The sequence below is a fragment of the Callorhinus ursinus genome, unplaced genomic scaffold (genome assembly GCF_003265705.2).
Source record: "Callorhinus ursinus isolate GAN/ISIS: 27379988/994484 unplaced genomic scaffold, GSC_fseal_2.0 scaffold12, whole genome shotgun sequence".
NCBI classification, from domain to species: domain Eukaryota; kingdom Metazoa; phylum Chordata; class Mammalia; order Carnivora; family Otariidae; genus Callorhinus; species Callorhinus ursinus.
In genome coordinates, this window is record NW_027397074.1 from 66,750,750 (window position 1) to 66,778,058 (window position 27,309).

A 27,309-nucleotide genomic window follows, 5' to 3' on the forward strand; every position below is an offset into this window, starting at 1 on the left:
TTCCTCTCTTCTGGCTCTATGTCAGCCCCTCACAATCCGAGTCTACCACACTTCTCATCCCTCAGCCACGCCTCTCAGCCGCAGGACGCTGCACGCACCTCCCACCATGCTCACTGGCCTTTCCTGGCTCCTCCCCTTGAATCTTCAGTCGTCGTCCCTCAGCTCTGCTCCAACTCCTTTGGCAACTGCTTCTCTGCCTTGGTCTTTAACTCCCAGGTCTCCATCTGCCATTCAAGAGCCTGTATCTTTAGTGCTGGATTCTCTGCGGGGTCCCAGACCTTATGCTGCCACCTGCTGGTCTGTTCCATGGGGCCATCTCAAAACCAAATTCAAGTCGGCCCCCTCCAAATCTACCATTCATTCCGTCTTCTCTGCTAGCTAATTACATCACCCTTTTCCTAGACCTAGCTGGTAGAGATTTCACATCCAGAACCTCCATCACTTACCCCTACACCAGTGTTCGTCACTCACCACATAATGTCCCCAGGACTTCTTTCCTCTGTGTTCTGCCCAGACCTGCACATCCTTGTTTAGGCTGTGACTGTCCATCACCAGGACTACAGGACAGGCCCTGACTGACCTTTCTCCTTTCTCTCTCCTGATCTCCAGCCCTTCTCACACTTCCACCAAAGGAATCTGCTTGAAACAGGTACCTGAGCAATGCCCTAGATGAAAAGCACTCGTGAGTAATTCTATCCTACAACTAGGATAAAGCCCAAACCCCCCAGCACGGGAGTTCCTGGGAACAACTTGAAGACCTTGCATGACATGACCCCAGCTTATCTCTTTAGCCTCATTGGCCATCACTCTCCCTCTCACTTACTACCTTCCTTCCTTCACTCCAGCTACCTTGATCCCTCCCCCGCCCCCATGGCTTTGAACAAAGGATGCTTGCCCTAGATCCTGGAATGGCTTGCCATCTTATCTTCACAAGGCTGATAACATCTTGCAGTTCAGGTCTCATCTCAAATGTCACCTGCTTGGAGAAGCATTCTGTGACTGCACAGCTTACTTGCCACCCTCCTGGCCAATACCACCTGCTCAGCCTTTCACATTCACTGCCTTGTATTTCCCATAAGCACCCCTCAGCATCTGGAAGTCTCAGTTCATTTATATGTTTCCTTATTTAGTGTCTGTCTCCTCACACTGCAGTGTAAGCCCCATGAGCACAGACCTCATCTCCATTCCAGTTCCTGGAAGGGTGCCTGGCACATAGGAAGCCTGAAGTCAGACCCCTCCACAGCGTGCCACCCATTTTCACATGCCCGTCCTTCCTCTGTGTATATGTCTGCTCTAGCATTGATCATATTATATCTTCTACTGAGCAGTTATTTCCAAAGGAAATGATTAGAGGAAAAGGAGGATCTATCAAAATATGGTAGTGAGGGGTAGATGAGGGAGGGGTATATGGTTATAAAAAACTCATTCAAGTTTCAGCATAGAAGCTTTATGCATCTTTGTTAAAACTAACCCTGATGTTTTGTTTTTTGATCCTGCTATTAACAGGATTCTTTAAATTTCATTTTCCACATGTTAGTTTCTATAAAAGAATATATACATACACACACACACACACACACACACACACACATGGATAAAAAATTTTTTATATTGACCTTGTATCTATGGTTTTGCTAAACTGAGTACTTAATTCTAAGTAATTTTTAAAATGCCATCGGTGGTTCTATGTACATAATCATGTTATCTGAAAATAAAAACTTTCATTCTTACATTCAAAATATATACATTTAATATCACTATTATTTTTAAGCATATGATATAGAAGGTAAAGCATCAAAAAATCATAGCTGCAAGAGCTATGCAGGATATGGGGGGCAATTATGTTATAGGGGACATGGGTTGAAATAGTGAAAAAAAGTGACTATCTTATATCAGTGTATTACGATCCATCATCTTTACTACATGTTAAGTTCCTGGAGACCAGTGTCATTTCTTGCTTATTTGTCTATATCCCACCAAGCCTACTAAAGTGTGCCCATAGTAGAAACTCAATAAATGTTTTTAAATAGAATTCAAATACCCCAGTTTTAGGCACATTGCATGTGGCCAAGAAATACATGTCAACTCTAAGAACCAATGAGTCCACACAGGTTTGTTGAATAATCATTGTATGCTCAACCCTGTTGAGAAACTAGTAAGAGACATGAAGAAATAGAAGATACTCTGATCATTATCCACATAGAAAAACTTCCTTTCTCAGGTCACGATAAAACAAACACACCAAGGAAAACATTTCCGTGGTTACCTGTACATTTCTTTACGTGACTGTTCCTCTTTCCATGTGATCCTAACTTGCATCCAAAATTCTCCTCCCAAAATTCTGCAAACCACACATTTCTTCGATTATTGGCAAGAGTTCGGCTTCTAAAATAGCGATCAAACCCTATTTCAGAGAAGAAAGTATGATTTTAATATTCTTTCAAAAACAAAACCAAATACTGTCAGAGCTTTTGAATGGATATTATGTTATGTTGCGATCATTGCATGAGAAAAACAAAACAAAACATACTAACAAATGGGGGGAACCAGTAGCCCAGAAATCAGTCTTCCCTTATGGTCAAAGCCAAGGGTAATCAGTGGACAGTATTATCGCCCTCACTGTTCACCATTTAGGCACCTGGTTCAGCAGATGAATGGAACAGGAGAGCCTGTTGTTGGTGTCATGCTCACAACCTCCCCATCTCCTCTACATCGCAGCCACCAGCAACCTTCTGCTAGATGCTCAGAACCAACTCACACTTTCTCACTCTTCTGTCTCCTAGCAGGAATAAATGCTCCAGTTTTCTATGCTTCTACCTGCCTCAAAATGTATCTGTCCTATATGTTCCATTTTCAGCTAATCCAATAACTAATCAGCCCTGATGTAATCTTATAGGGTCATGGGTAATGGGCCAAAGTGTCAGCTTGCTCAGGAGACCACCTCATCAAAGGGAGACCAGCTGGAACTTATGCCTTACTCCAAAAGATAATGGGGAAGGTAGGAATTTCAGTCACCGCTAAGACCATTGGAAAGGCTATGTGGGAGACAGACTTTCTTTCAGGGAGGCTCCATATCTTCGCTGTTGCATTAATTTATCTGTAGGGTCAGCCCAGCCTCACGGCTCCATTTTTTATATAGCAGCACTCTCCCCTCCCCATGACAGTGCTGTAATCATCATCTGTGCCACAGAAATATGCAAGGTTAGCGAGCAACATCATGGAAATAGCTAAGGCCAACTCTAACTCTCTTTTTTTAAGAAAAAAATCTTATGGGTACTCTTTTCTAATGAAAAATATATGCTGGGTTAAATAGTTATTGTCTTGGTAATTCTACCATCAGAATTAAAAATTCTATCCAGTCATCAACAATGGGTTTATTTCAGCCTATGCTGATACTCTGGTTTTGCCTTTGAGTTTTGATTCAGTTGGAATGAAACAAAGTTTCTACGGCTTGTCCTTACCATCAATTGATGCTCTTTTGGGCAAAATCGTCACAGCCCCTTCTGCAATCTCCTCCTGTTGATAAACAGGTGCTATTTTGGATCCCCAACTATCTGAGCCAATCCAGAGAAAATGGCCACTTTGGTTTAACTTCTTTGCTGCTTCCAATATCCTCCTACAGGAATAAAAAGAAATAAAACACACCATATTTATCAAGAAACACTACACTTAGGAATGTTACAAGACCAGTTATATCAAATTATATGCACTCAATAAGTCACTGTTAAACAATTAGTCAATCACTAACTGTCTGAGTCTTATCGTTTCTAAAGGAAACATATTAGAGACTTTTACTCCAGCACCTGTTAATCAGCCTCATCCTTAACCTCCTTCACATTATTCTGTCTATCATCTTTACTGGTCTCATTTCTTTCAGTTCTCAGGTTTTACTCTATAGCCATTTCAGACTTAGAAACTAGAAGGCTGTTGTATCTCTGCAGCAGAAGGAAGGCAGTCTGTAATCGCATGAGAATGTTACAATTCCTGTGAAATCTCACAAGATTTTACATTGAACATGAAATATGTTAAAAAAAAAAAGGATGTGTGTTGCAAATGTGATCCTACATCAGGAAGAAAATTTAATCAGCACCTGATGTCATCTTCATTGGCAAACATAATCACCGCCCGAGCATTAGGTGTTTCTAGCAGGCGTTTGATAATTTTTTCAAATTCTCCAGGTCTTGGTTCACGTGGGATTTTCTGTGATTGAGCAATGCAAACACCACCTATTTTAAAAAGAAAGAGAGAGAGAGTGACTCAGAAAAAGCACTTACTTAATAAACCAACTTAATGAGGTTAGCTACTTTATAAAAACATATGATTCAATGCAATATAATGTTTTTCAAAACATGTGTCATTCTCACCTATTAAAAGTAAACATGTTTGTTCACATTACAATATATATCAAATAAATGGCATCAATTATGTAATCATACATCAGGATTATTGTTTTATTTTCCAAGTTTCAACATTATTTTTGTGGATAACTATAATAAAACCAAAGGTACAAAATGTGTAATGAGAGTCAAGGACTGCAAAGAAGAATGGCTGTCTTGATTCATTCGATGTAAGTTGAAAAACAATTGCCTGGATTAATAATATGAGTATGTGTTATAGGTGAGACCATTTATTAAGTAAAAAGATCCTTTTCCTATTAGTTTCCTATTAGCAGACCTCCTTTAAAGTTAATTTCATTTTACAGCTCATAGTATTACAGCAAAATTTATATGAATCACAAAATGGTATGTTATGAGACAAGTGGTATTTGAGACTATTTGAGACACAGACAAGTCCCAAAGATTCAAACCCTCAGTTGACATTTTGTCTCCACCAAGAAAATCAAAATGGCAGAAATCCCATCCCATTATGATACGAAAAAAAAAAAGAAAGAAAGAAAGAACTCTTCCTTTGGCGTTTCCTTCTAAGGCAATAAGAGACCAAAGAGAAAAGTTTAGGAAAGGTCTCTGCCACCTTTCAGGGTTCCTCAATCTCGGTGGAGTAGAAAGAGAACATATTCTAATATTAGAAAAAAAGGAATATTAGCAATATGTTTCAGTTGCATTATAGCCTAAATAGGCTTTTTTGAGTCAGATGAGAATTAAATCACCATTTATAACATTGCTTCAGTAAGCAAAGGCATCTTTACTTCCAAACAACTGCCAATACATTCAGTCACCCAAACATTACGAGGTACAATTATATGTTATGTATTGGGCTGGACACTGGGAATACACAATCTAATCCAGGAGTTACCATCTAGTCTGGGAGACAGGTATCCCAATAAATTATCATAGAATATGTGGTAAATTTTGGAATTAAGAGGATATACCCACACAATGGGAACACAAAGGAAGGAGTAACTCAAGTGCTTGAGAGAGCTGGATTTTAAAAAGCAAATACGTATCCATCTAGGGACAAAAGTGGGACATTTCTGGTAGAGGCCCAGGTATGAAAGAACCTTGTTTGATCGTGGCCTATGGTCAAGACCGGCTGGGGCTGAGGTTGGAAAAAATGGCCAGGTCCAGCTTGAGAATGACTTCGTTAGACATGTCAAATAATTTGGACTTTATCTTGAAAACAATGGGAATCCACTAAAAGTTCTTAAGTAGGAGAATTACATGATGAGTTTTATGCCTTAGGAAGAAACCTCAAGTAGCCAAATAAAGAAGAAATGTCTGGTAGCCAGAGAATGGGTGTCTAGTGTGCTGTGATCAGACTTACCATGTGTGGCAATAATGTACGATAACAGTGCTAGAGTACTGAAGGTTATGTGGTCAAAGTTATCCCTACAATAGCAATGCTCTTACTAACTTTTTAGGGACGAGAATTGCCCTTAATCCACAGACAGAGCCTATAGATAGCTAGCCTACCAATATGCCGTTACTAGTTGTGATGATTGATTCATTCCTTCATTCAATATTTATTGCATGGCCACTATCTGCCAGATACTGCACAGGGGCTGTGGATACAATGGTGAATATAACAGACACAGTTTCTGCCTTCAGAGTTTAGAAACATTGTAGGTGAAATAGGCTTAACATAGAACAAAACAACAAAAATAAGCATATAATTATAAATTATGGCAAGTCCTATGAGGAAGAGCAAGGGCATTTAATTTACATTGAGGAGTGTTCAATAAAAGTCTCCCTCAAGAGGTGCTGAGGTCAGAAAGAAGCGAGAATGGGTGAAGACAGCATGAGAAAGGGCAGGAAAGAGCAGGGCAGCACAGAGCAGGGCAGGAACAACTCAGCAGAGCTAATGAATGAGAGGGAGAAAAGCGTGAGACGAAGATGAGAGATAGATGGGGCCCAGCTAATGCATGGCTTGTGCAGGTCCTATGGAAGATTATGAATAATTAAAGTGCTTAACTGCCTCACTCAGTGTTTCTATCTCTTCACTCTTTTAAGTAGCCCATAGAAATATGTCTCATCTGTGAACATTGCATTTCAGGGAAGAAAAATGGAGGAGGGTTGCTGATGCACAGGACAACCTGGAGTGGAAAAAACAGGAGGCATTGAGGTCCATGAGGAGGTTCCTGGAAGAGGCAACAGAAAATGATGCTTAAGATAGTGCTACTGGGGCTGAGGAGGAGCCGGTTGAGCTATTAGAATTTGAGTTAGAATCAGTGAACCTTCTTACTATGTTTTTCCAGCCTTATTGAGGTAGGAGTTACAAATAAAAATTGTATATATTTAGGTTGTACTGATTTTATCTAAGTAGTAAGGTAACAGGAAACCACTAAGCATGACACTAAGGTTTTGGCCTTTGTGACCAGTTTGTGTGACGCCCCCATTAAACAAGCAAGCACCACAGGAGAGTGTGCAGATATGTAGAGGAGAAAAGAATGATTTTTGATTCAGGACAGGTTGTCTTTGAAGTACCCATGCAACATCAAACTGAAGAAGCTGATCTGGAGCTAAAGAAAGAAACGGAAAATGTGATAACAATTTTGTCAGGTGCTGATTCAGTCAGTAGTTGAAGGGTTGGGAGTGAACAGATCACTCAGAGGGAATATATATATAATAATTTATTTATTTTGAATTTATTTCTTTGAGAGAGAGAGAGAGGGAGAAGCAGACTCTCTGCTGAGCAGAGAGCCCAACATGGGGCTAGATCCCAGGAACCCTGAGATCATGACCTGAGCTGAAGGCAGACGCTTAACTGACTGAGCCACCCAGGCGCCATCCAGAGGGAATATTTAAATCAAAGACAGGAAAGAGTAAATGAAGGAGCTCTGAAAAACCAGGAGCTTTGGAGAGGGGGCTAGCAAATGCAAATGGAAAGAGCAATCACATATTTTGAGGAGAAAACTTTTGAGACAAAATCTAGTGGTAAGTTAAGGACTACCTAATGTTTTTAAAAATCAAAAAACAAACAAAAAACTGATGAGTGGAAGCATTAACTGTAGTAATGTGAGAGCAAAACTGTAACACTCTGGGGAACAATAGCTGTTTTAAAATCCAACTGCCCTTTTAATTAAATTGCTGTGATTACTTAAGCATCCCATTAAAGACATGTCATATCCTAAGTATCATTCTGAGATTACTACTGACTCCATAGCCGGAAGAAATGAAGGCTGAAAAAATTTTGTTATGACTACTTCAGATGAGACAAACAGGCGATCCAGACATAGTTTAGTCTGAATTCATGGATTTATGCATTCACTACAGATCTATCGAACTTTTTGTTTGTAAAAAAACTGAGTAGTTAGGTCAGATTTTTACATGGTCTAAATCCATTTCATATTTTTTATGCCTCTGCCATATTTGTCAGCCTGGTCAATTTGTGTTTTCCTGGAAAGAGGGACTACACAATTAATTTATTTCAGCTGAACAAATACTTATGGAGAACCTGTTCCACATGGCATTTTACAGTTTGATGCCTTATGGATATTTTATTAAACTGTGGACTGCATTACTTCTCAAATGATTGGAGCTAGAATATTAGGATTCTTTTCTTAGCCCTGAAACTCATTCACACTTTCTATCTTCACATCAGTCAAAAAGTCCGACAGTAAATCCATTCATAAGCACTCATGGTCTACTATGTTTCAGGAGTTACATTCAAAGATTGCCTGTCCTCAGCATCTTGTAATATAATTGAATGATGAGATGTACACATAAGAAAAGCCAGATGAGAATGTAAAATTATCTAATGAAAGATGATTGCATAGGCTATATCAAAATGCAGTAATAAATGTCATCACCCCCTGAAATAAGTCTTATGACTTCAAAAGAAGTCATTATATACTCTTAGGGTTTGGTGAAAAAAAAAAAACAGTAAAATTGAGTCAAACATTTATGCTTCATCGAAGATATGTTTTCCTACAATACCCATACCTACAATGCCTACAGTACCTTTCCTACATTATCTAATGTTTTCATTTTTAAAGAGAGTCTCTGACTTGATTTAGACTCCTGGCATGCGCAGGAGGAAGAGGAGTTGCCCTCCATCAAAGAATATGTCTATTGCATCCATTTTTCCCTATCTCAACCTTAAAGAGTGCTGACTGTATGCAATTCAAGGGACACCAACTTTCCTATTCTGTAGGCTTCCCAGTTCTGCAAGAAATAATTTCTAAAGCTTAGCACTTTCCTAAAGCACAGGAAAAGAATGTTGCATGGAGGAATTTATAATCGGCTATTTTCTGGAATTTACTGTCTGATTTTCTTGTGTACATTTTTTCTTTTGATTATTTAATGATAACTGGAAGATAATTTATAGAACTGAACACTTTATGTGCATTTCACAACACACAAGACTGTTCTTTCTCAGTTTCATTCACTGATACTTCATTGGTCCTAATGGCAGGATTCTAAGACTCATATTATCACCATATATCTGATGAGCACGCTGAGAAACAGGGGTATCAACAGCTAGCAAGAGGCTGGGGCCCAGGTTCAGAGCCATGTCTGTCTGACTCCAAGTCTAGACTTTTTCCATCATCTTGCTTATCCACAATTGACCATACCTGTTGCTTAATGGTTAAATAGATACAAATGATTGATGAATAAAATAAAGCAAATTTACAGATTCATTAAAAAACCCAGCAGGTTGCCCCTTATAGAGCAATTGACAGCTATACAAATACAGTACTTTTACTGAGTATTAAGAACTTAGGAAACTTAGAATCTATGCAGATTTCTTAGAACTAACTTAAACTTCTTCAGCATATAACCAGTCTACCCTCAAAACTTTCCAATTATCCCTACAAATGCATGTCTTCAGAAAGACTTTCCTGAAGTCTTTCATATTCCACTTCTCCTTTGCATTGCAGCAACCACGATAATTATATTCTTTTATTTTGTTTTTGTTTTTTTCTCACCTTAGACTTCAAACTGCATGACTTGTCTTTCACATTTACCACCATACCCCATATCACCTATCACTGTGTTTGGCACATAAAGACTTCAACAAACCTTTGTTGAGTGAATAGATGGAAGACTTATATTAGGCACTGCTGGTATGGAGAAATAGAAATGAGACAGTTCTGCCTTCAAACACCTCTCAGTCCAGTAGAGAAACAAAAGGATGCATGTAATTATATGTTAAAAAATAAGCGATGTAAAAGAAGTAAAAAAAAAGTGGACCCTGATATTTCAAAGGAAGTTGTCACTGAAATGGGTCTGCCTCCCAAAACAGTTTTATCAGGTGCCAAGAATTAGAATACCACCTTAGCCTTAGTTCATTCATCTGTAGGGTGGCACAATAATTTGTTCTCCTTGATTCAAGAGCAAATTTGTAAATAATTCTATTTCATAAGAAAATTCCATTTTTTAAGATTTATTTATTTGACAGAGAGAGAGAGAGCAAGCACAAGCAGGGGGAGCAGCAGGCTGAGGGAGAGGGAAAAGTAGGCTCCCTGCTGAGCAAGGAGCCCAATGTGGGGCTCAATCTCAGGGATCATGACCTGAGCTGAAGGCAGACACTTAACAGACTGAGCCACCCAGGTGCCCCTCGTTTTAAAAGTTTTATCTCTTTATTTCATGGGTGAGTAGCCTGATGCCTCAAGTCTGAGAGATGAATGGTATGTTCATATGTGTTGATTTGCCAGTGCAAAAAGATATTGGAGTGAAGAAGAAAACAGACTTGGCATCAGAAGACCTGAGAGTGGATTCTGTGTGACCTGAGACAAATCTCTCACCTCTCAGTTTCCTCATTTCTGTAACAAGGTTCATAATAACCATCTCCCAGAGATGTCAAGAGAATCAAATTTAAAAGGGTATTATGATAAAGGTCTATACAAATGTGGTACATTATTACTGTGGCTAATAATAATCATCATCATGACCAGATAAGCACCATCACCAGACCTGACAGGGGAGATAGTTGCTGCTCAGACTTAAAACATGGGATTGTCAATCAATCACATTCTTGAACCCTTCACCACTCTTTGCATAATATTATCAAATATCGGAAATTCTGAGAAGTGATACTTGTGCATTTGTCCATGCCATAAATAAGAGGACTAGATTTCACTTTTCACCTATTATTGGTCAACACGATGTGATTAGGGCAATTTCAATGTGAAAGAATGGGAAAAGTTACTTACATTCTCCTCTTCACCCCCCAATTCCTACCCTAAAGATCCAAGTCTCTTTTCCTGAAGGGGGTCCATGAGTATTTTGAAGATCAGGGTTGAAAATTAGAATTTGACTCTTTAAAAGAAGAATACAATAGTAAAAACTATGAAACTATTAATGGTGCCAACTATTAAGCAGCAAAGGCTACTGTGAAAACAACCACACGTTCTGTTTCATTTAACATTAGCCTGTAGATTATTAAGAAGCTGGAGTCTAAAGTGTCCAAGACAGTGTTGTTACACTGGTAACAGCAGGTTGGGATCCTCAGGAAGCAGACCCTTAGGAGGAGTTTGAAATGCATATTTTCTATTGGCCTCCATCATATGGAGGGTCAAGAAAGGAAGCAGCACTGAGCAGAGAAGTCCAACTGGCTGTGGCCAAATGACAACCTCCCAACACCACAGGGAGCTCTGACTAGAATGGCTCCCAGAGTTGTTTTCAATTAGATCATTATACATTCCACATTAATCAGTCATTGAATGTGGGCCCCATCCCGAGGTAGCAGGGTAGGAGTGGGGTTAGAGATTGGGCAATGCAGCTCCCTGCAGGCAAGCAATCCTTCAAGGGCCAGTAGAGAAGTCCTAATGGCAAAGCCAATGGGTCCTTTGCTGAATGGAGATCTGAAGGGGCACTTACCATTTGTACAAATTATAAAAATACAGCACAAAACTGGAATTATAGGCCAGCTCAGACAACAGAACTAGGATCATAAAACTCCCCGGTATTTTAATAGGTAAGTTTTGTTAAAGCAATCTGGAAGGATAAAGTATCACGTTTTTAGTTCTTGCTTATTTTTAAGAATAAAATCTTATTAATAATGTGGAAGGAGAAAAATAAAACAAGAAACAATGTCACAGCACTAAGTTCCAACTGTGCTGAAAATCGAGAAGGATTAAATTATTAGGAATGAAATTACTTACAAAGATGTGTATAGAATATTAAATGTGATTTTTTTAAAAACATGATTATTACCAGTGTTGGTTGGTTCACAATTTCCATCAAGTTAAATTCTAAGTATATCAGGTCAAGTCTCTGGTTGTATAACCTGTTAGATCTGCATGACAGACTTTGGTTTGGTGCATAAACAAATCAACAGAATTACCATTTTATCAATTGTCAGAATGACTAGACTATTGGTAAAAATTGGTCACAATTTTTGATTGACCATAAAAAGCTTGCTTATAATTGACCATTTTTGGCCAAATAAAAATGTGACTTAGTCAGTCAACCATTATTTATTTCTTATGAATGTTCCTTCAGAAAATAGCAATGAACAAAAACCAAATAACCAGTTTTTGTTTTTTTCTTAAAGACAATAAAAACACATAAACTCTTCAAAGTGTCCAGATCCTAGTTCCAGTTCCTGGGAGGGGAGGAGTTTCCCCACCACCATGAACCCATTCTCCTGACACCAACTGGGTGTCCTATAATTCAACTCAATTCTGACACTATCTACCCAGAAACAGCGTCACGTCCCACAAGTTTAGGGTTCAGTCCTACAAGACTGCTCCCCCACCCCACTTAGGCACCAGTCACGATCCAGATTGTTAACTCTACTTCAGACCAACTGGCTATAAATCAGAGGTTCCCAAGGCCCCTCCTTGGGTTCAATTAATTGGCTTGAGCAACTCACAGAACTCAAGAGAGAGAGATCACAGATCACCAATTCATTATAAAACTATATAACTCAGGAGCAGCCAGATGGAAGAGATGCATAGGGCAAGATATGGAAAAACAGCACAGAGCTTCCATGCATGCCCTCTCTGAGTGTGCCACTCTCCCACTCTCCCCTAATCTCTAGGTGTTCACCAATCCAGAAGCTCTCCAAATCCTGCCTTCTGGGGTTTTATGGAGGCTTCATTACCTAGGCCTGGTTGATTAAATCATCAGCAATTGGTGATTGAACTCAATCTTCAGCCCCTCCTCCTTCCTAGAGGCTGGGGGTGGGACTAAAAGTTCCAACTGGATAATCAATCACACTGTTGGTCCTCTGGGCAGCAGGCCCTAGTCCTCAGGATACCTAAGGGCTTTCCCAGGGTTACCTTATTAATATAACAAAAGACACTTTTATTACTTTCATCACTTAGAAGATTCCAACAATTTTTAGGAGTTCTGTCCCCAAAACAGGAGAGAAATCAAGTAATGTATTTATTATAAACCACAGTACCACAACTCTCCACCTAAATACCCTTGACATCATTTCTTTCCATCTTTCTGGAGATACAAGTAAAACAGCAACTTGGTCTAATGTAATTGGTCCTTAGTGGTAGTTGAGTAAAATTTGTTCTAAGGTTCAAATAAGTGTAATCACGCCTTTTGTAACAATATTTTCATCTCCATATGTGGTGTACAACTGGGACCTAGCAGAAAAGTGCACAACATGATCAAAGTGTGTATGTTTGTCAGCTTGAAGTGCACTTTGTGAAAGAGAAGATTTATCTCACACATCACAGTAAAGAAAAAGTGTTATCTTTAACAACATGGATTAAAACAGCAAAACTGTACTTAAATCTGTGCTCATTCTCTCTCTCTTTCTCTCTTTCTGTAAAACATTTTATCCTTCTGGTATAAACGCCAGGAAGACTCTTAAAGGGACTCTGAAAAGCAAAGAAATAAGGGAATGATACTCCTGGTACAGAAAAGACATGAGCCAAATGCTACTCCTTTACATGTCCATGAAGAGCCGTAACAGGGACAAGCCACTATGAAAAGGACTGGTGCAGAGAGCCATCTCCTGCCCCCTCCAACCTGTCTCTGCCACCTCAGAGAGATGCTGATGCTCTGGAGGCAGACTGGGCTGGGAGGGTCTCACAAGGTCAGTGTCCATACATAGTAGGCTTTCTAATTTGGCCACGACTCATCATTATAGTTCTAAACATTTGCTCAGAGTGGTATGGTGGTTATGAATCTCTTCTCTGGGGCTTGACTTCCTGGCTCTAAATCCTGGCCCTTCTCTTACTGACTAGTGATGCTGGGTAAGTTATGTGACTTTCCTGTGCCTCTGTTTCTCATCCGAACAGCAAGGGGATGCTACTATCTTCCAGATGCATTACTGTGAATAAATAAGGGATTAAATAAGCACTCAACAAATTAATTTTTGTTACAGAAAACATATGAGTTGTACATTTTTAAATCAAAATTGACAAACCCCGAATAGAAATGGCAACTCATTTTCATCAAGCAATATTCACTTATAACATTATTTCACAACACCTCAAACTTCATACCCCAAGTGTACATAAAATGATAACTCTTAATAGAGATTCCAGTCAATGGGGCGTTAACTACAGAAAGTCTTACAGTCAGAAGGGAAACTCATGCCCACCACAATCTAGACCTTAAACTTCTGATGTGTTGCCTCTTCCCACTCCCAAAAATTGTAAATATCTAAGGAGATATGGGTAGGTACAGTACGTGGGAAAGATTCAGGTAAAGAAAGAAAGGGGAAAGAAAGAGGAACCAGGAAGGGGAGGTAGTGAGAGGAGAAATGACATGGGGGAAGAAAGGGAAGGGGAGAGAGAGCAAGAGTAGAATATAGGGAGCCCAGAGAGCACACCGTCTGGATCAGAAGTATCTCTGGAGCTGGACAAAAAAAGGATTCTCTGTAGGACCAAAACAGCAAATGCGGGGTTAAGAACAGCTGAAGAAGGAAGATTTGACCAGTTTTAAATAAGTTTACTAATGTGTTGTACGCATTTATATTTCTTTGGATTATTTTCCAAGTACCATTTTTGGAGTGTTTAGGGACTTTTATTTTGTTTTGTCTGTTTGTTTTTGCCTTTGAAAGTAGATTACCAGATACCAGGGCCAACAATATGACAAGAAGGTTTCAGAAGATAAAACTAACTCCCTGTAAATGCTCAAAGGCCCAATATGAACAGACTTGCTGAGAAGAGAATTTCATATTTTCCAGCCCATTGCCTGGAAAAACATTTATGCCAAAACTACTGGAATCAAAATGAGCGCTGCTTAAATTTCTTACCCATTCTGGACTAGGGGAAAAAAAATTAGTATTGGGCTGTGAATTAAGCCTATCACAGTTAGATTAGAAATTTGTCATTCAGTAACAGGTTAGGAATTCATTACAGAATTACAGCCATTAAGTTTAATTACTGAGACGGAGGGAGGATATCCATGGGGTCCACTCTTCTTCACTTACTCAACAAATATTTATTGAACACTCGTTACTTGTCAGATGCTTTTTAGTCACAGAGTACACAGCAGTGAACAAGATAGGGAAGGCCCCTGACTTCATAGAGCTTACTTTTCAGTAGATCTCTAGGGTTTGGTAAAGCCTGCTACCCGTGGGCATTCACTGGATGTGTGATGAATAAGTGAGTGAACAAGAAGCTCCTATTTCATGATATAGTGGAATGATCTAATAAAGAGATAATAAGCATGTCTACGAATTAAAAATGCCATCATTCAGAAAAAGGCAAAGTATCTCTGCTTCTATGTTATATGTGTATATAACATGAAGTCATTTCCAAATAGCTTCTGCCAACAGTACACTCTCAACAGGATCTCAACAGCAGCTTTCACAGCTGGTAAACCATGAGCATTCTTCTATCAAGCACCCAAGAAATATCCTATTCTATTTGTCAGCATTACTTGAACTCTCTTATGTATAGGCTTTCAATCAGTGGCCTCTATTCAAAGCAGCATTTTCAACAAATATTCCAAGGGGGTGACATTCTCTATTTAAGGAAGAAGGAACCGATAGCTAAAATGTCATTGTTATTTTAGTTAAATAACTCCTTAGAGCAAGAGTTTCCCCATGATCAAAGTACAGTAGTGACTAAATGAAGAAATGGACTTCTGAGAACAAAAATATGCAGCAAAAGCTTTTAAAAACTCACTCTTTAAGGAAATGCAAGAACTTGTAGTGTTTCTCTGGTAATGCAAGATTATTTTCCACAGCAGGATTTGATCTATGTGTTTGAGATATAAAAAGGTTAAAAACATAGCTATATACTTAACTTCTTGGATTCAAGTAGGACTAAAAAGAGGGGAGACTGAACACACATGTTTTTGATAGCAAGCTATTTCACATTTTAATTATTTAAAGGATTCTTTCTTTAAAAAAAGTTTAAGCATCACTGAAGTGTAGTTGATATACAAAAGAACTGTATATGTTAAATGTACACAATTTGATGAGTCTGGACATATGCATGTAACTATGATGCTATCACCAAAATCAGGGTAATAAACTTATCCATCATCTCCAAAAGTTTCCTTGTGTCCCTGCCATTGCCTTTTATTTATAGTAAGAACACTAAACATGAGATCTACCATCTCAACAAATTTTTAAGTGCATAATACTGTGCTGTTAACTATAAGCACTATATTGTGTAGGAGATCTCTAAAATGTATTTATCTTTTATAACTGAAAACTTTATACCCATTGAACAACTCTCTTTTTCCTTCCTCCCAGTCCCTGGTAGTCACCATCCTACAAGTTTGACACCTCTTTTAAGCAAAATCATATAGGATTTGTCCTTTTGAGACTGGCTTATTTCACTTAATATGATGTTCTCCAGGTTAGTCCATGTTGTCACAAATAGTAGGATTTCCTTCTTTTTTAAGATTGAATAATATTCCATTGTATGTATATTCCACACTTTCTTTCTTCACTTATCTGTCAATAGATATTTGGGTTGTTTCCAAAGCTTGGCTATTGTGAATAATGCCGCAATGAACATGGGAATACAGATATCTCTTCGAGATCCTAATTTCAACTCTTTTGGATAAGTACCCAGAGTGAGATTGCTTGATTATGTGGTAGTTCTAGCTACAATTTTTTTGAGGAAACTACACACTGTTTTCAATAATGGCTGTACCTCTTTACATTCCTACTAACAATATACAAGGGTCCAAATTTCTCTACATCCTTGCAAACACTTGCTATATTCTGATGTTTGATTGTTTTGTTTTGTTTTGTGATAATTGCCATACCAAAAGGTGTGATGTGATATTTCATTGTAGTTGTGATTTGCATTTTTCTGATGATCAGTCATGTTGAGCATCTTTTCATATACATGGTAGCCATTTGTATGTTTTCTTGGGAGGAATATCTATTCAAGTTCTTTGACTTTTAAAATTGGGTGATTTGTTTTTTCCCTACTGAGTTGCAAAAGTTTAAAGGACTCCTGTTAAAATACATTTTGGACTAGATTTTACTAAAATAGAGGACAATTAATAACTTGAGATGCAAGACTCCCCCATACAGAAATGAAATCAATTATTACCTTTCCCTTAATGAAAAATTTATTTTAGAATAGAAAATAATAATAATGACTCAAAAAGCACTAGCTCACCATGTTTTAATATCTCATTTCACCCTCATAATATCCCAGTGCTATTGAATAAGGTAAACATTATAAAATTATTTTTATATTGAAGAAACTGTCTCCAAGATCACAGAGCTAGAAAGCAGTCAGGTGAAGGCCTCGTGAACCTTATCCTAATCACTAAGTATACTTATTGTACTTTTCTACTGTCTCTCAACAATTGTCTTCTTGGTCATTAAATCTCAATAAACGTAATTAAACAGAGCACTAACAGGTAAGGTAGGAGAATCAAAATGAAAACTCCAAAGTTATATACTATCAGGACCAAATATTATAGAAAAATGCTTTTTAGTCTGGTTTAGGTTAGGCAGAAATTTCATTCATTAACATCCTCTCAAAAAAGTGTCCTTCAGGCATCTATCCCCCACAAGCCCAGGCATGCCTGCCACCACTCACAGAGCATTAACTGAGCCCTTACTATGTGCTGGATGCTCTTTTGGAATCTGCAGTTACCAAAATGAGTAAGACATGGCCCCTGGTCTTAACATACTTATAGCACATAACACAATATATAAATAAATATTACAATTTGATGTGAGAAATGCTATATAATTCAGCGTAGCCTAGGGACACAGGGCCAAGAGAATGGAATCTAGTAACCGCAAATAAGAGTCACTGGCTCCTGCCAGTGACCGTGGGAAGATGTGGTCAGAGAAGCGTAAAAAAATAGCTCTATAGTACATCGATATGCACCAGGATCAACAAATCAGAAAACATTTCAGAAGTGAGCTTATGGTTGATTTTTAGCTAGCCAGAAAACAGTAAAATCTACTTCTAATGGATACTACCAATCAGCAGAGAAGTTTGGTATTTCCCATGAAAATGTGATTGACATTAATAATTTAAATATGATGTAATAAACACCCCACATTTATGTACAAAAGGGGATTTAATTTCACTTTTCCACAATAAGAAACAGACAACCCACCTTGGGGTGGAAGGAACACAGAGAAAAAATAAATAACCATTGAAAAGGCCACTTGAAGGGAAGAATAGCAAAGCACCAATCCTAAGAACAAAGGATTTCAGTTGGATTCAATAATTTTTTTTTAAAGAATTTATTTATTTGACAGAGAGAGAGAGACACAGTGAAGAGAGGGAACACCAGCAGGGGAAGTGGGAGAGGGAGAAGCGGGCTCCCCGCTGAGCAGGGAGCCCGATGCAGGGCTCGATCCCAGGACCCTGAGATCATGACCCAAGCCGAAGGCAGACGCCCAACAACTGAGCCACCCAGGCACCCCTGGGTTCAATAAATTTTAATCACAACAAATCAAACTGCTATATGCATGGCATTATTTATTTCAATGTTAAAACATGTCAGAACTTGTGAGAATAGTTTTCTAAACATCTATTCCTATTATTGCAAATTGTGAAAATGTACAAACCAGGGCAAATTACATAATTTAGGGATTCACCATCAAACACTCTTTCACCAAAACTAAGAAACTTCTACATCCTCAGTGTTGTTACAGAAAATTTACCAGGTGTGTTATATCATTTTGCAATTATATCGTTTATCTAAGGGGGTTCTTAGAAAAGAACATTAAGCTTTCAATAGTCCCAACATCATCCAAGCACAAAAATGAAAACCGATCAGAACCGCAAATGACAAAAGGATAACAATTTGTTACCTCATAAATTTCTGTGATATAATTCCTACAATTTCCGTTCATGCAGTGACTCCCAGCTAAAATTCACAATCTTTACAAATGCATTATATCTCAACCATATATAGCAAGTAAAGATCTATAAAATGAAAAGCAGTTTGGTTTGTGGGGAAAAAAAAATCCTGAAATATGCATAGTATGACAGAAGCCATGGTTCTATCATTATAACAACAAGTTCTCTTATGACATGACATAATCTTCTCATTCTTACATTTCATCATGTCCACATTCCCTCTATGACCCTGGGCAGACACTTAGCCCCTCTGGCTATCAGTTTCTAATTTGTAAAAAGAAAGGTGCTTGACAGGATGATCTCAAGATTCCTTTGAATTTTGACATTTTATATTTCTATGAATATAGCACATACACTGCCTCCCCTGAGTACTGAGAATTATGTAAGTTCTAATATGGGAATGGAACATCATGTAAAATACAATAAATCACTTTAAAAAAAAGAAAAAGCCTACAAGAGAAAAAGACTAGAAGACACATAAGAAAACTTGTCCAAATAAAAATTATGAAGCCTAGCTTCATGAATCAGGGCATGACTGGGTAACTTAAAGACTGATTTTAACAAGAGAAGTAGAGCTTCAGTCAGGTGCTTGGGGTCTGGGGACCATTCATCAAAGCACTGTAATTCCTTGTCAGTGCAATAAAAATGAAATGAGACTGGGAGTTAGGCATAGTTGTGAAGAAGGTGGAGACATCTTTGTGTCGATTTGTCCACCAATAACTTTCATTTGTCTGTTCCATAACAGCCCCCTTCTCGCTCATCTTTTAATTCCCCCTCACATATTTCTTTATCGTACTCCATTTTCCTTTTATTCCTTCTCCTTTTTCTTCTCTTACTCTACCCTCTCCCCTTTCAAACACCAGAAAATGGTGCCAGCTCACTTGATACATGCCCTTGCAATGACTTCTGTCCTGTCACTAACCCAGACTCACTAACAGGGCAGATGCAGCAACACAGAACTGTTGTGTGGCCTGGAGTCTGGTTAAGCATGAAAATAGAGCATGTTCGGGGCGTCTGGGTGGCTCAGTCTTTAAGCGTCTGCCTTCGGCTCCGGTCATGATCTCAGGGTCCTGGGATCGAGCCCCGCATCGGGCTCCCTGCTCGGCGGGAGGCCTGCTTCTCTCTCTCCCACTCCCCCTGCTTGTGTTCCCTCTCTCGCTGTGTCTCTCTCTGTCAAATAAATAAAAAATCTTAATAAAATTTAAAAAAAAGAAAGAAAATAGAGCATGTTCATTGGAGCTCCACTTCTTCCAAATATACAACTAAGTTGCAGAGTATAAAATGAGGATAACAGGAAAGAAATGTTATCACTGTTATGAAAGCTAAAAAGCAGATGATGACCAAGACATAATTGACTTACCAAAGCAGAAAAAAAAAACAAAATAAAGCCCACAAGATGTGGAATGGGCTGATGACAACAGAAACAAAGCCGTCACTCCACCCAATACCCCAGAAAGGCCCTGGAAATGGAGGCCTTCTGGAGAATCCAGAAGGTGGGGTTGAAAACTGAGTTAGGTGAAATATGTATAAGTTCCTTTTGTCAACTCCAGTCTCTCTGCACAGAAGATCAGAGCATCGCTTTCCATAGAGGGTGAAGCCACGGACACAGCTGAGGACTGAGTAAGTTTCTATAAAGTAAAAGCCTGCATGCTGAATGGGGAGCCCCTGGTCCCTTTCCCTGCTGGGCACTCAGACTGCAGCAGCCTAACATTCATCTCCCAGGCCGGATATTAGAGGAATCTTCTCTGGAGAAACTGGCTGAAGGGTAACAACACACTGATATCATATGGATGTCTTCCCACCAAATAACCATGTCTATCAGCTCACTTTACAGTAAAATCATCAGGCAGTGAACTTTGCCACACTTCCTAAGCTTCCAAAAGACATGGCAGCACCACATTCTTTTATTTTTTAAGATTTTATTTATTTATTTGAGGGGGGGGAGTGCACGAGCAGGGGGGAGGGGCAGAGGAAAGGGGAGAAGGAGAAGGAGACTCCCTGCTGAGGAGGGAGCCCAACTAGGAGATCCCAGGATCCTGAGATCGTGACCTGAGCCAAAGGCAGATGCTTGACTGACTGAGCCACCCAGGCGTCCCAGCACCACATTCTTAATGTCTCACCAAACAGAAGAGATGAACTCAGAGGACACAGCAACAAGACACAAGTAGAAGATAACTTCAAGAATATTAATGTGCTCAGAAAGAGCTCCTAACAATTAAAAAGGACAAATGAGATAGGAATATCGCAATAAATAAGTTCTAAGAGAAAGTTGAGGAAATATTTAGAAAGTAAAAAAAAAAAAAAAATCATCATGACATAAAAGGATTGATTCAGGAAGTTCAGCATTCAAATTCTGGAGTCTCAAAAAGACGGAAGCCATTACCAAAGAAATAAAAGAATATTTCTGAGAACTAAAGAACATGAGTTTTTGAGTTGAACATACCAGTTGCCTAGCTAAAAGAAAAAAGAAGGAAGAGAAATGGAGAAGACCTACATGAAGGAACATGAGCATAAATTTTAAAACACTTAAGAGTAAAAACGGATTGCAGAAAAAGGATTAGGGATCAGAATGGCTTCAGGATTCCCAGTAGCAGTACCACTCATCAGAAGAAAATAGAGCAATCCATTAAATTGCTGAGGAAACTTGAGTTTTATTCTAGACAAACATAAAACCACCAGATCTATAAATCAAGTGTGTAAAACAGTCTATTTTGAACATGCAGAAATCTAAAAAAAAAAGAAAGAAAAAACTTAGTTCCCATGTACCCTTCCTAGGAAGCTCCTGGAGGATATACACTAAACAAGGATGAAACAAGAAAGAGGAAAATTCCGAGTCCAGATAACAGGTATTCTAACACCAGAAAGGTAGAGGAATTTCTCCCAAGTTATGATGAAGAAGGGTCAAGAGTTAACAGCCATACAACTGGTCTGTACATCATCCAGTCCAGATTAGAGCAGAAAGATGGAAGACTCCTGAAGTATCTCCAAGAAAAAAGAAACAGAACTGATGTGTTTAGATGTACAGAAAGAATATGTACAGATCTGTTAGAGTTTGAGAATGATTTCATAATAGATACATAGAAAACCAAGCATATGACAAAACAAGGCATTTTCAATTCCAGGAAAAACAACATATGTGTAAAAAGACCATGTTACCTTACTACCCTATCTAGATCAATTGTGACATCATGTGCACAGTCATTATGACATAAACACTGAATATTAATTGGACCAAGATTGTGAAACAATCCTACTGGAAGAATTAGAGAAGTGTATGTGTTTCTGCATGCACATGCATGGGCAATTTGTGTATTGGGGGTGGGGCATTGAGTCAGCAGCTTCCATACTAGGAGGACAATCAAAATGAAAATTAAAAAATCAGGATAGCAGCATAAATGTTCTATGGAGGGGCGCCTGGGTGGCTTAGTCAGTTAAGTGGCCAGCTCTTGATTTCGGCTCAAGTCATGATCACAGGGTTCTGGGATCGAGCTCCACATCAGGCCCCAAGCTCAGCAGGGAGTCTGCTTGAGGATTCTCTCTCTCTCCCCCTCTGCCCCTCCGCCCATTCTCTCTCTCTAAAATAAAATAATTTAAAACATGTTCTATGGCAATATGTTGATGAATACAAGAAAAACCCCACAAAAGGAGTTAAAAACAAATCTTCTAAAAGATCAAGAATCAAAAGTGTGAGGGTGGGATTGCACTACATAAGATATCACTTAGATAAAATACATGCTTAGGGCTCTGCTTTTTAAGGTCATAAAGTAGGAAGAACAAAGTTTGACGATGGCAAGAGGATTTTAATCCTACCTGTTAAGGGAAGCATTTTCTATAACTGGGTTTCTCTTAAAAACATTTCTGCATCTTTATACATATGCCTGTATCATCTAACTTACTTGGGGTTTTCTGTGTCTGTTTTGTTTGCTTTTGATGACATAACAGATGTTTGTTTCATCTCCTTGGGACCAAAACCCAGACAATAATGTATATTGACAAAAATAATCACTCATGAGAACAATATGACAAGACACATGCCAGGGTTTAAAGCACCAGCTTCCACCTCAGTCAAAGCTAACCTGTCCCTAAGTTGTCTCATACCCAAATTCCAAAGATTCTTAGCAGATACAGCAGTAACTGTTTTCAGTGATATAAAGGACCCATCATTTAAACAAAACCACAAATAACACTTTATCTGGATACTATTTGCAATTTGTTATGATAAAGAAAATGAGTTCTCTCACATAAGGACATAATTATCACCCAGGTAATCTTATTTGACTATTTCGAGGACCACAGAGGAATGAAACTCTACCGCCAAAGTGGCCAGAATGTAGAGGGGAGGAGAGGAAGACCCAAAGGTGGCTATTTGTAGCTGTGGGCATTGGTGGAGGTTACACTAGTATTCCAGCTATCATATCAGCTACATGAGCTTACAGTAATGTTGGTAGGTGTTCAATAGTATTTCATAAGAGAAAGGGGTAGGAATGAAAATTATGCCAGTGGTTGTCTTCCAAACCCCTCTTGATAGGGTTTGAAGCCCTGGAAAGGTTGCTTTCAGGAAGGCATGAGAAAGTATGAAGGAGGGTGCCTGGGTGGCTCAGTCGGTTAAGTGTCTAACTCTTGATATTAGCTCAGGTCCTGATCTCAGGGTCATGAGTTCAAGCCCCTCTTTGGGCTCCACACTGGGCATAGAGATTACTTAAAAAAAAAAAAAAAAGAGGGGCACCTGGGTGGCTCAGTCTGTTAAATGTCTGCCTTTGGCTCCGGTCATGATCTCAGGGTCCTGGGATCAAGCCCTGCACCCTGTGTCCAGCTCCCTGCTCAGCAGGGAGTCTGCTTCTCCCCCTGCTTATGCTCTCTCATGCTCTCTCTCTCTCTCAAATAAATAAATAAAAATCTTTTAAAAAAAGAAAAAGAGAAAGCAAGCAAGCAAGCAAGCAAGCAAGTATGAAGGAGCTTCCTGGCAAAATTTTAGCCTAAGCTATCCAGGATTGAAACTTGATGAATGCTATGTGGGAAATAAATGACAGAGTTCAATAATCTGTGGCTCAAATACATGCACGTATGTTTTTAAATATATGGTATACACTGAAGCACTGGGGAATTAATTTGTATCTCACAGTTTTTCAGAAAAGGTTTGCAGTGATTTCTTTTCCAAAGATAACGGGCTACCTACCTTTAGACTACATGGTGAAAGAAGAGACCCCTCGCCCTAGCACTCACACAGGATAAAGGCAGATCAAAAATCAGCCATGGGGACAAATGTCTGAGGCTGAGACTGTACCAGGCATGGGACATGAGAAACCAGACCCTGATTTTCACAGAATTTGAGGTCTAAGGGGTGAAATAAATAAAAGGTATTGGATTCATAAGTCATTCCTTCATTTTAATACCAAATAATAAATACTCATTTTATTTTATTTTTTAATAGATTTTATTTATTTATTTGACAGTGAGAGAGAGAGAAAGAGAGAGAACAAGCAGGGGGAGCAGCAGACAAAGGGAGAGGGAGAAGCAGGCTCCCCGCTGAGCTGGGAGCCCCACGTGGGACTCGATCCCAGGACCCTGGGATCACAACTCAAGCTGAAGGCAGACACTCAACCAACTGAGCCACCCAGGTACCCCTAAATATTCATTTTAAATCTCATGGATTTTGTACCAACATGACTTGGGCATAAAATCAGGAACAATCGTGTAACTCAAAAATGTAGCCCAAAAGTGTTAAATTCTTTCCCTGCATTAAGTCACTGTACAACAGGGATTATATTGCATAATCCTTCTGGGTCTCATGGGTGTCCCATACATAGTGATTTAGTGAAATCAGGTTGTTACACTGTTTTCTGATAACAGGCTTTTCTCACTCTCTATCAACCAATAGCCACAATCTTCCCTCCCTCCCTTCCTTCCTTCTTTCCTTCCTTCCTTTTTTTGTCCTATTGAATTGACATCTGTGTATTTTTTTTAAGGAAAAAATCACTAATTTTCTTAGATATCGATGGTGTCAGTGTGAGAACCAGTTCTTATCAGGCTCTAATTGGACACAGCATAGTGCAAAGGAAATTAATGAACATGGGAACCTCTCAGAGTTTACAATTTATGTGAGAAGTTTAATGAGGAAAAAGAGGTCAATGCCTTTCATAAGGACCAAATCCACACAAATAAATACTACTTTACAGTGTTCTGAAAGTTAGTCTCCAGCAAATGTCTGTGGACTCAGGTGGGAAAGATCACAATTTATGTGAGAAGAGGAAAAATGTGGGCAAAGAGGAGAGAAGGAAAGAAAAGAGGCATTGAAGCGTCTGAATGAAAAGGAGACAGTTCTTAGTAACTTCAGGTGGTATGTGACAGAGGAGAACAGCAAGATCTCAAATACAGGAACTTTGTCTTTCTGTTTTACATTTATTATTACCAAGCATGAAAAATATCCAAAAATAACACTTGGTTTGTCATTTTTAGAGCTCGTTGCATATATTTTGTCTATTTTTCTGCAGAACGGTTATCATTCAATTTATTTTTGTATGGGTGCTGGCACACAACATGGGCATAAAACTGTGAAAAATCAAATAGCTCAAAAAGTGTAGGTGGGCTTCTGCAAAATTTGTGCTGAATGAATTTTTAGAAAGCAGAGTGCGGTACTAGAATTGCTGCACATGTGTTCTATTATTAAATATCTAACTCTTCTAAATTGGGAAGGATAATAACAAGCAATCTTGTGGAAGAGCTGAAGACCTAAACAGTACAATTCTGAAACCAAAATAAAACTGTTTTGTTATTTTTTTTAACTTTTATAATATCATTGAGGCATCACCTCGGGAAAACAGAACATTTATAGGAGGGAAATAATGGAGAATCCTGCCCATCACCTTACCATCCTTGTATTACAAAATTTGATGATTTATTTTAGTGTTTATCCACATAAATCCATAACTATCAGCTTTTACAAATATGCATATACTTGTTATGCTTGGTTTTCCATGGAGTATTGTGCTGTTAGTATTCCTCCATGCTATTTCAAGAGAAGCAGCAAAAAGAACACCAATTTTTGAGCAAGAAGATGTGGTTTCAGGGTTAGCATGCTTTAGTTCCCAGGATAGTCATGATAGTCATCATTTTCTTAGCTACCTATTTCCCCCCATGGAACTGATGTAACCAATGTTACTTACACTTCTTGTTCTAGGACATTTAGGTCACCAATATTTCATAGGTCTAAATGCCACTGTAATACACACTTCCTTGATATAGCTCTTTTCATCTTTTGAAGAATATTCTTGATATAACGTCATGGCAAGGTGAACATATTTATATATGCTTTATACCTTTTGGTACATATGACCAAATTGTTTTCCAAAAGATTCATACCAACATATACTGTTACTAGCAATATATGATTGCATAGCAGCCTTACCATTATTGAATAGTATATTTAATGTTTTGCTAATAACATATCTGAAAAAGGATATCCCAGCATATTACTGATGTGTTATCTTTATTATATTTTATGATAATTAGAAGTTGTCAGGAGTCCAGAAAGTTAACAAAATTTTAAGTTATGACCCATAGTCCAATAAAGGACTATAGATATAATTTCACCTAGTCTTTCACCCATAGAGAAATTTTTGATAATTAAATCATTGATTATCCTTGACTCTTCATTGTGCTTAATTGCCCTCATTCAGTATACGGCGAAGTCCTGCTGTTTCAAGCCCCAAATCCTTCTTCAGTCTGCCCACTCTTCTCTCTCTCCCTTATATGGCCTTAGTTCAAGCCCTCCTTAGCCCTCACCTGGATTACAATAACCTCTTCTCCAGGATCTCTGCCTCCGGTTCAATGGTCGGCATTGTGTGTGGTCTAAAATATCAATCTGATGATGGGTGTCACTCTTCTGCTTACATACACCAATAACATGCATTTTTCTTTTTTTTTTTTTCAGGACAAAATCTGAACTTTGTGACATAGCACACAAAACTCTTCACAATCTAGCTCAGTCTTTAGTCTTCTGTCTCACCATTAACTCCACACCCACTCAACACCCAAACACTATGCTGTTATAGGCTTTTAACTAGATGGCTACCATCTTGCAAGACTCCTCTCAGGGGTCCACTCCTCTAGAAGACTTCCCTAACTCCACATCCTGCCAGTATTGATTGGTCATTCATAATTTCATCAACAGATTGGAAACCTCTAGTTGGAGCATGTATTCCACTGTACTGTGGTTGCCTATTTAGCTGTTGATTTTCCCTACTAGCCTTTTGGCTCCTTAAGGTTAAGATGTGCCTTTAAGTGAATCTTCAGTGCCCTGCAAAAAGTGAATTGTTAGTGATGATGAATAAATGTCTGGTGGATGAATAAATAAAGGAATGAATGGTCCAGGCTCTGCTCAATGTCTTCCAGTGACAGTACCTACCGAACAGTTCACTCTGTTGGTTGTGACCTTTAAAAACTAGAGAGCTACTATTAAATCTCTGCTGCATATGACTGGGTAAATGGTCTGTTAAATGTACAAGATGCAGCTAAAGTATTTGGTGGCCTGAAACATACATGAAATTGGTTATTTTGAGTGATTTCCTAAATAGAATACTGGATATTGTCTTTGTCATGTGCATTATATGTGAAGTCCACCTTAATAATAGACAAATACATAGTAGAGAAAAACCACAAGAAAGAAAGAGAGAAAGAGAGAAAAGGGAGGGAGGGAG

At 38.7% G+C, this 27,309-nt stretch overlaps 1 protein-coding gene across 7 annotated transcripts in view; it reads right to left on the reverse strand.

The window, feature by feature from the left end:
• GRM8 (glutamate metabotropic receptor 8) overlaps nt 1-27,309 on the reverse strand; it is a 752,293-nt gene that overhangs the window by 405,136 nt on the left and 319,848 nt on the right. For 6 of the 7 annotated variants that reach the window (XR_012380142.1, XM_073898610.1, XM_073898614.1 and 3 more), the window contains exons 4-6: nt 4,091-4,226; nt 3,462-3,616; nt 2,267-2,404 (exon numbers count right to left, since the gene is read on the reverse strand). The exons of the other annotated variant lie outside the window; for it this stretch is intronic. Coding sequence is in view for 5 of the 6 variants with exons in the window: in XM_073898610.1 (XP_073754711.1) it covers nt 2,267-2,404; nt 3,462-3,616; nt 4,091-4,226 (429 nt within the window). In the remaining variant the exon portion in view is untranslated. The remainder of the gene's footprint in view (nt 1-2,266; nt 2,405-3,461; nt 3,617-4,090; nt 4,227-27,309) is intronic. 7 annotated transcript variants of the gene reach the window in all.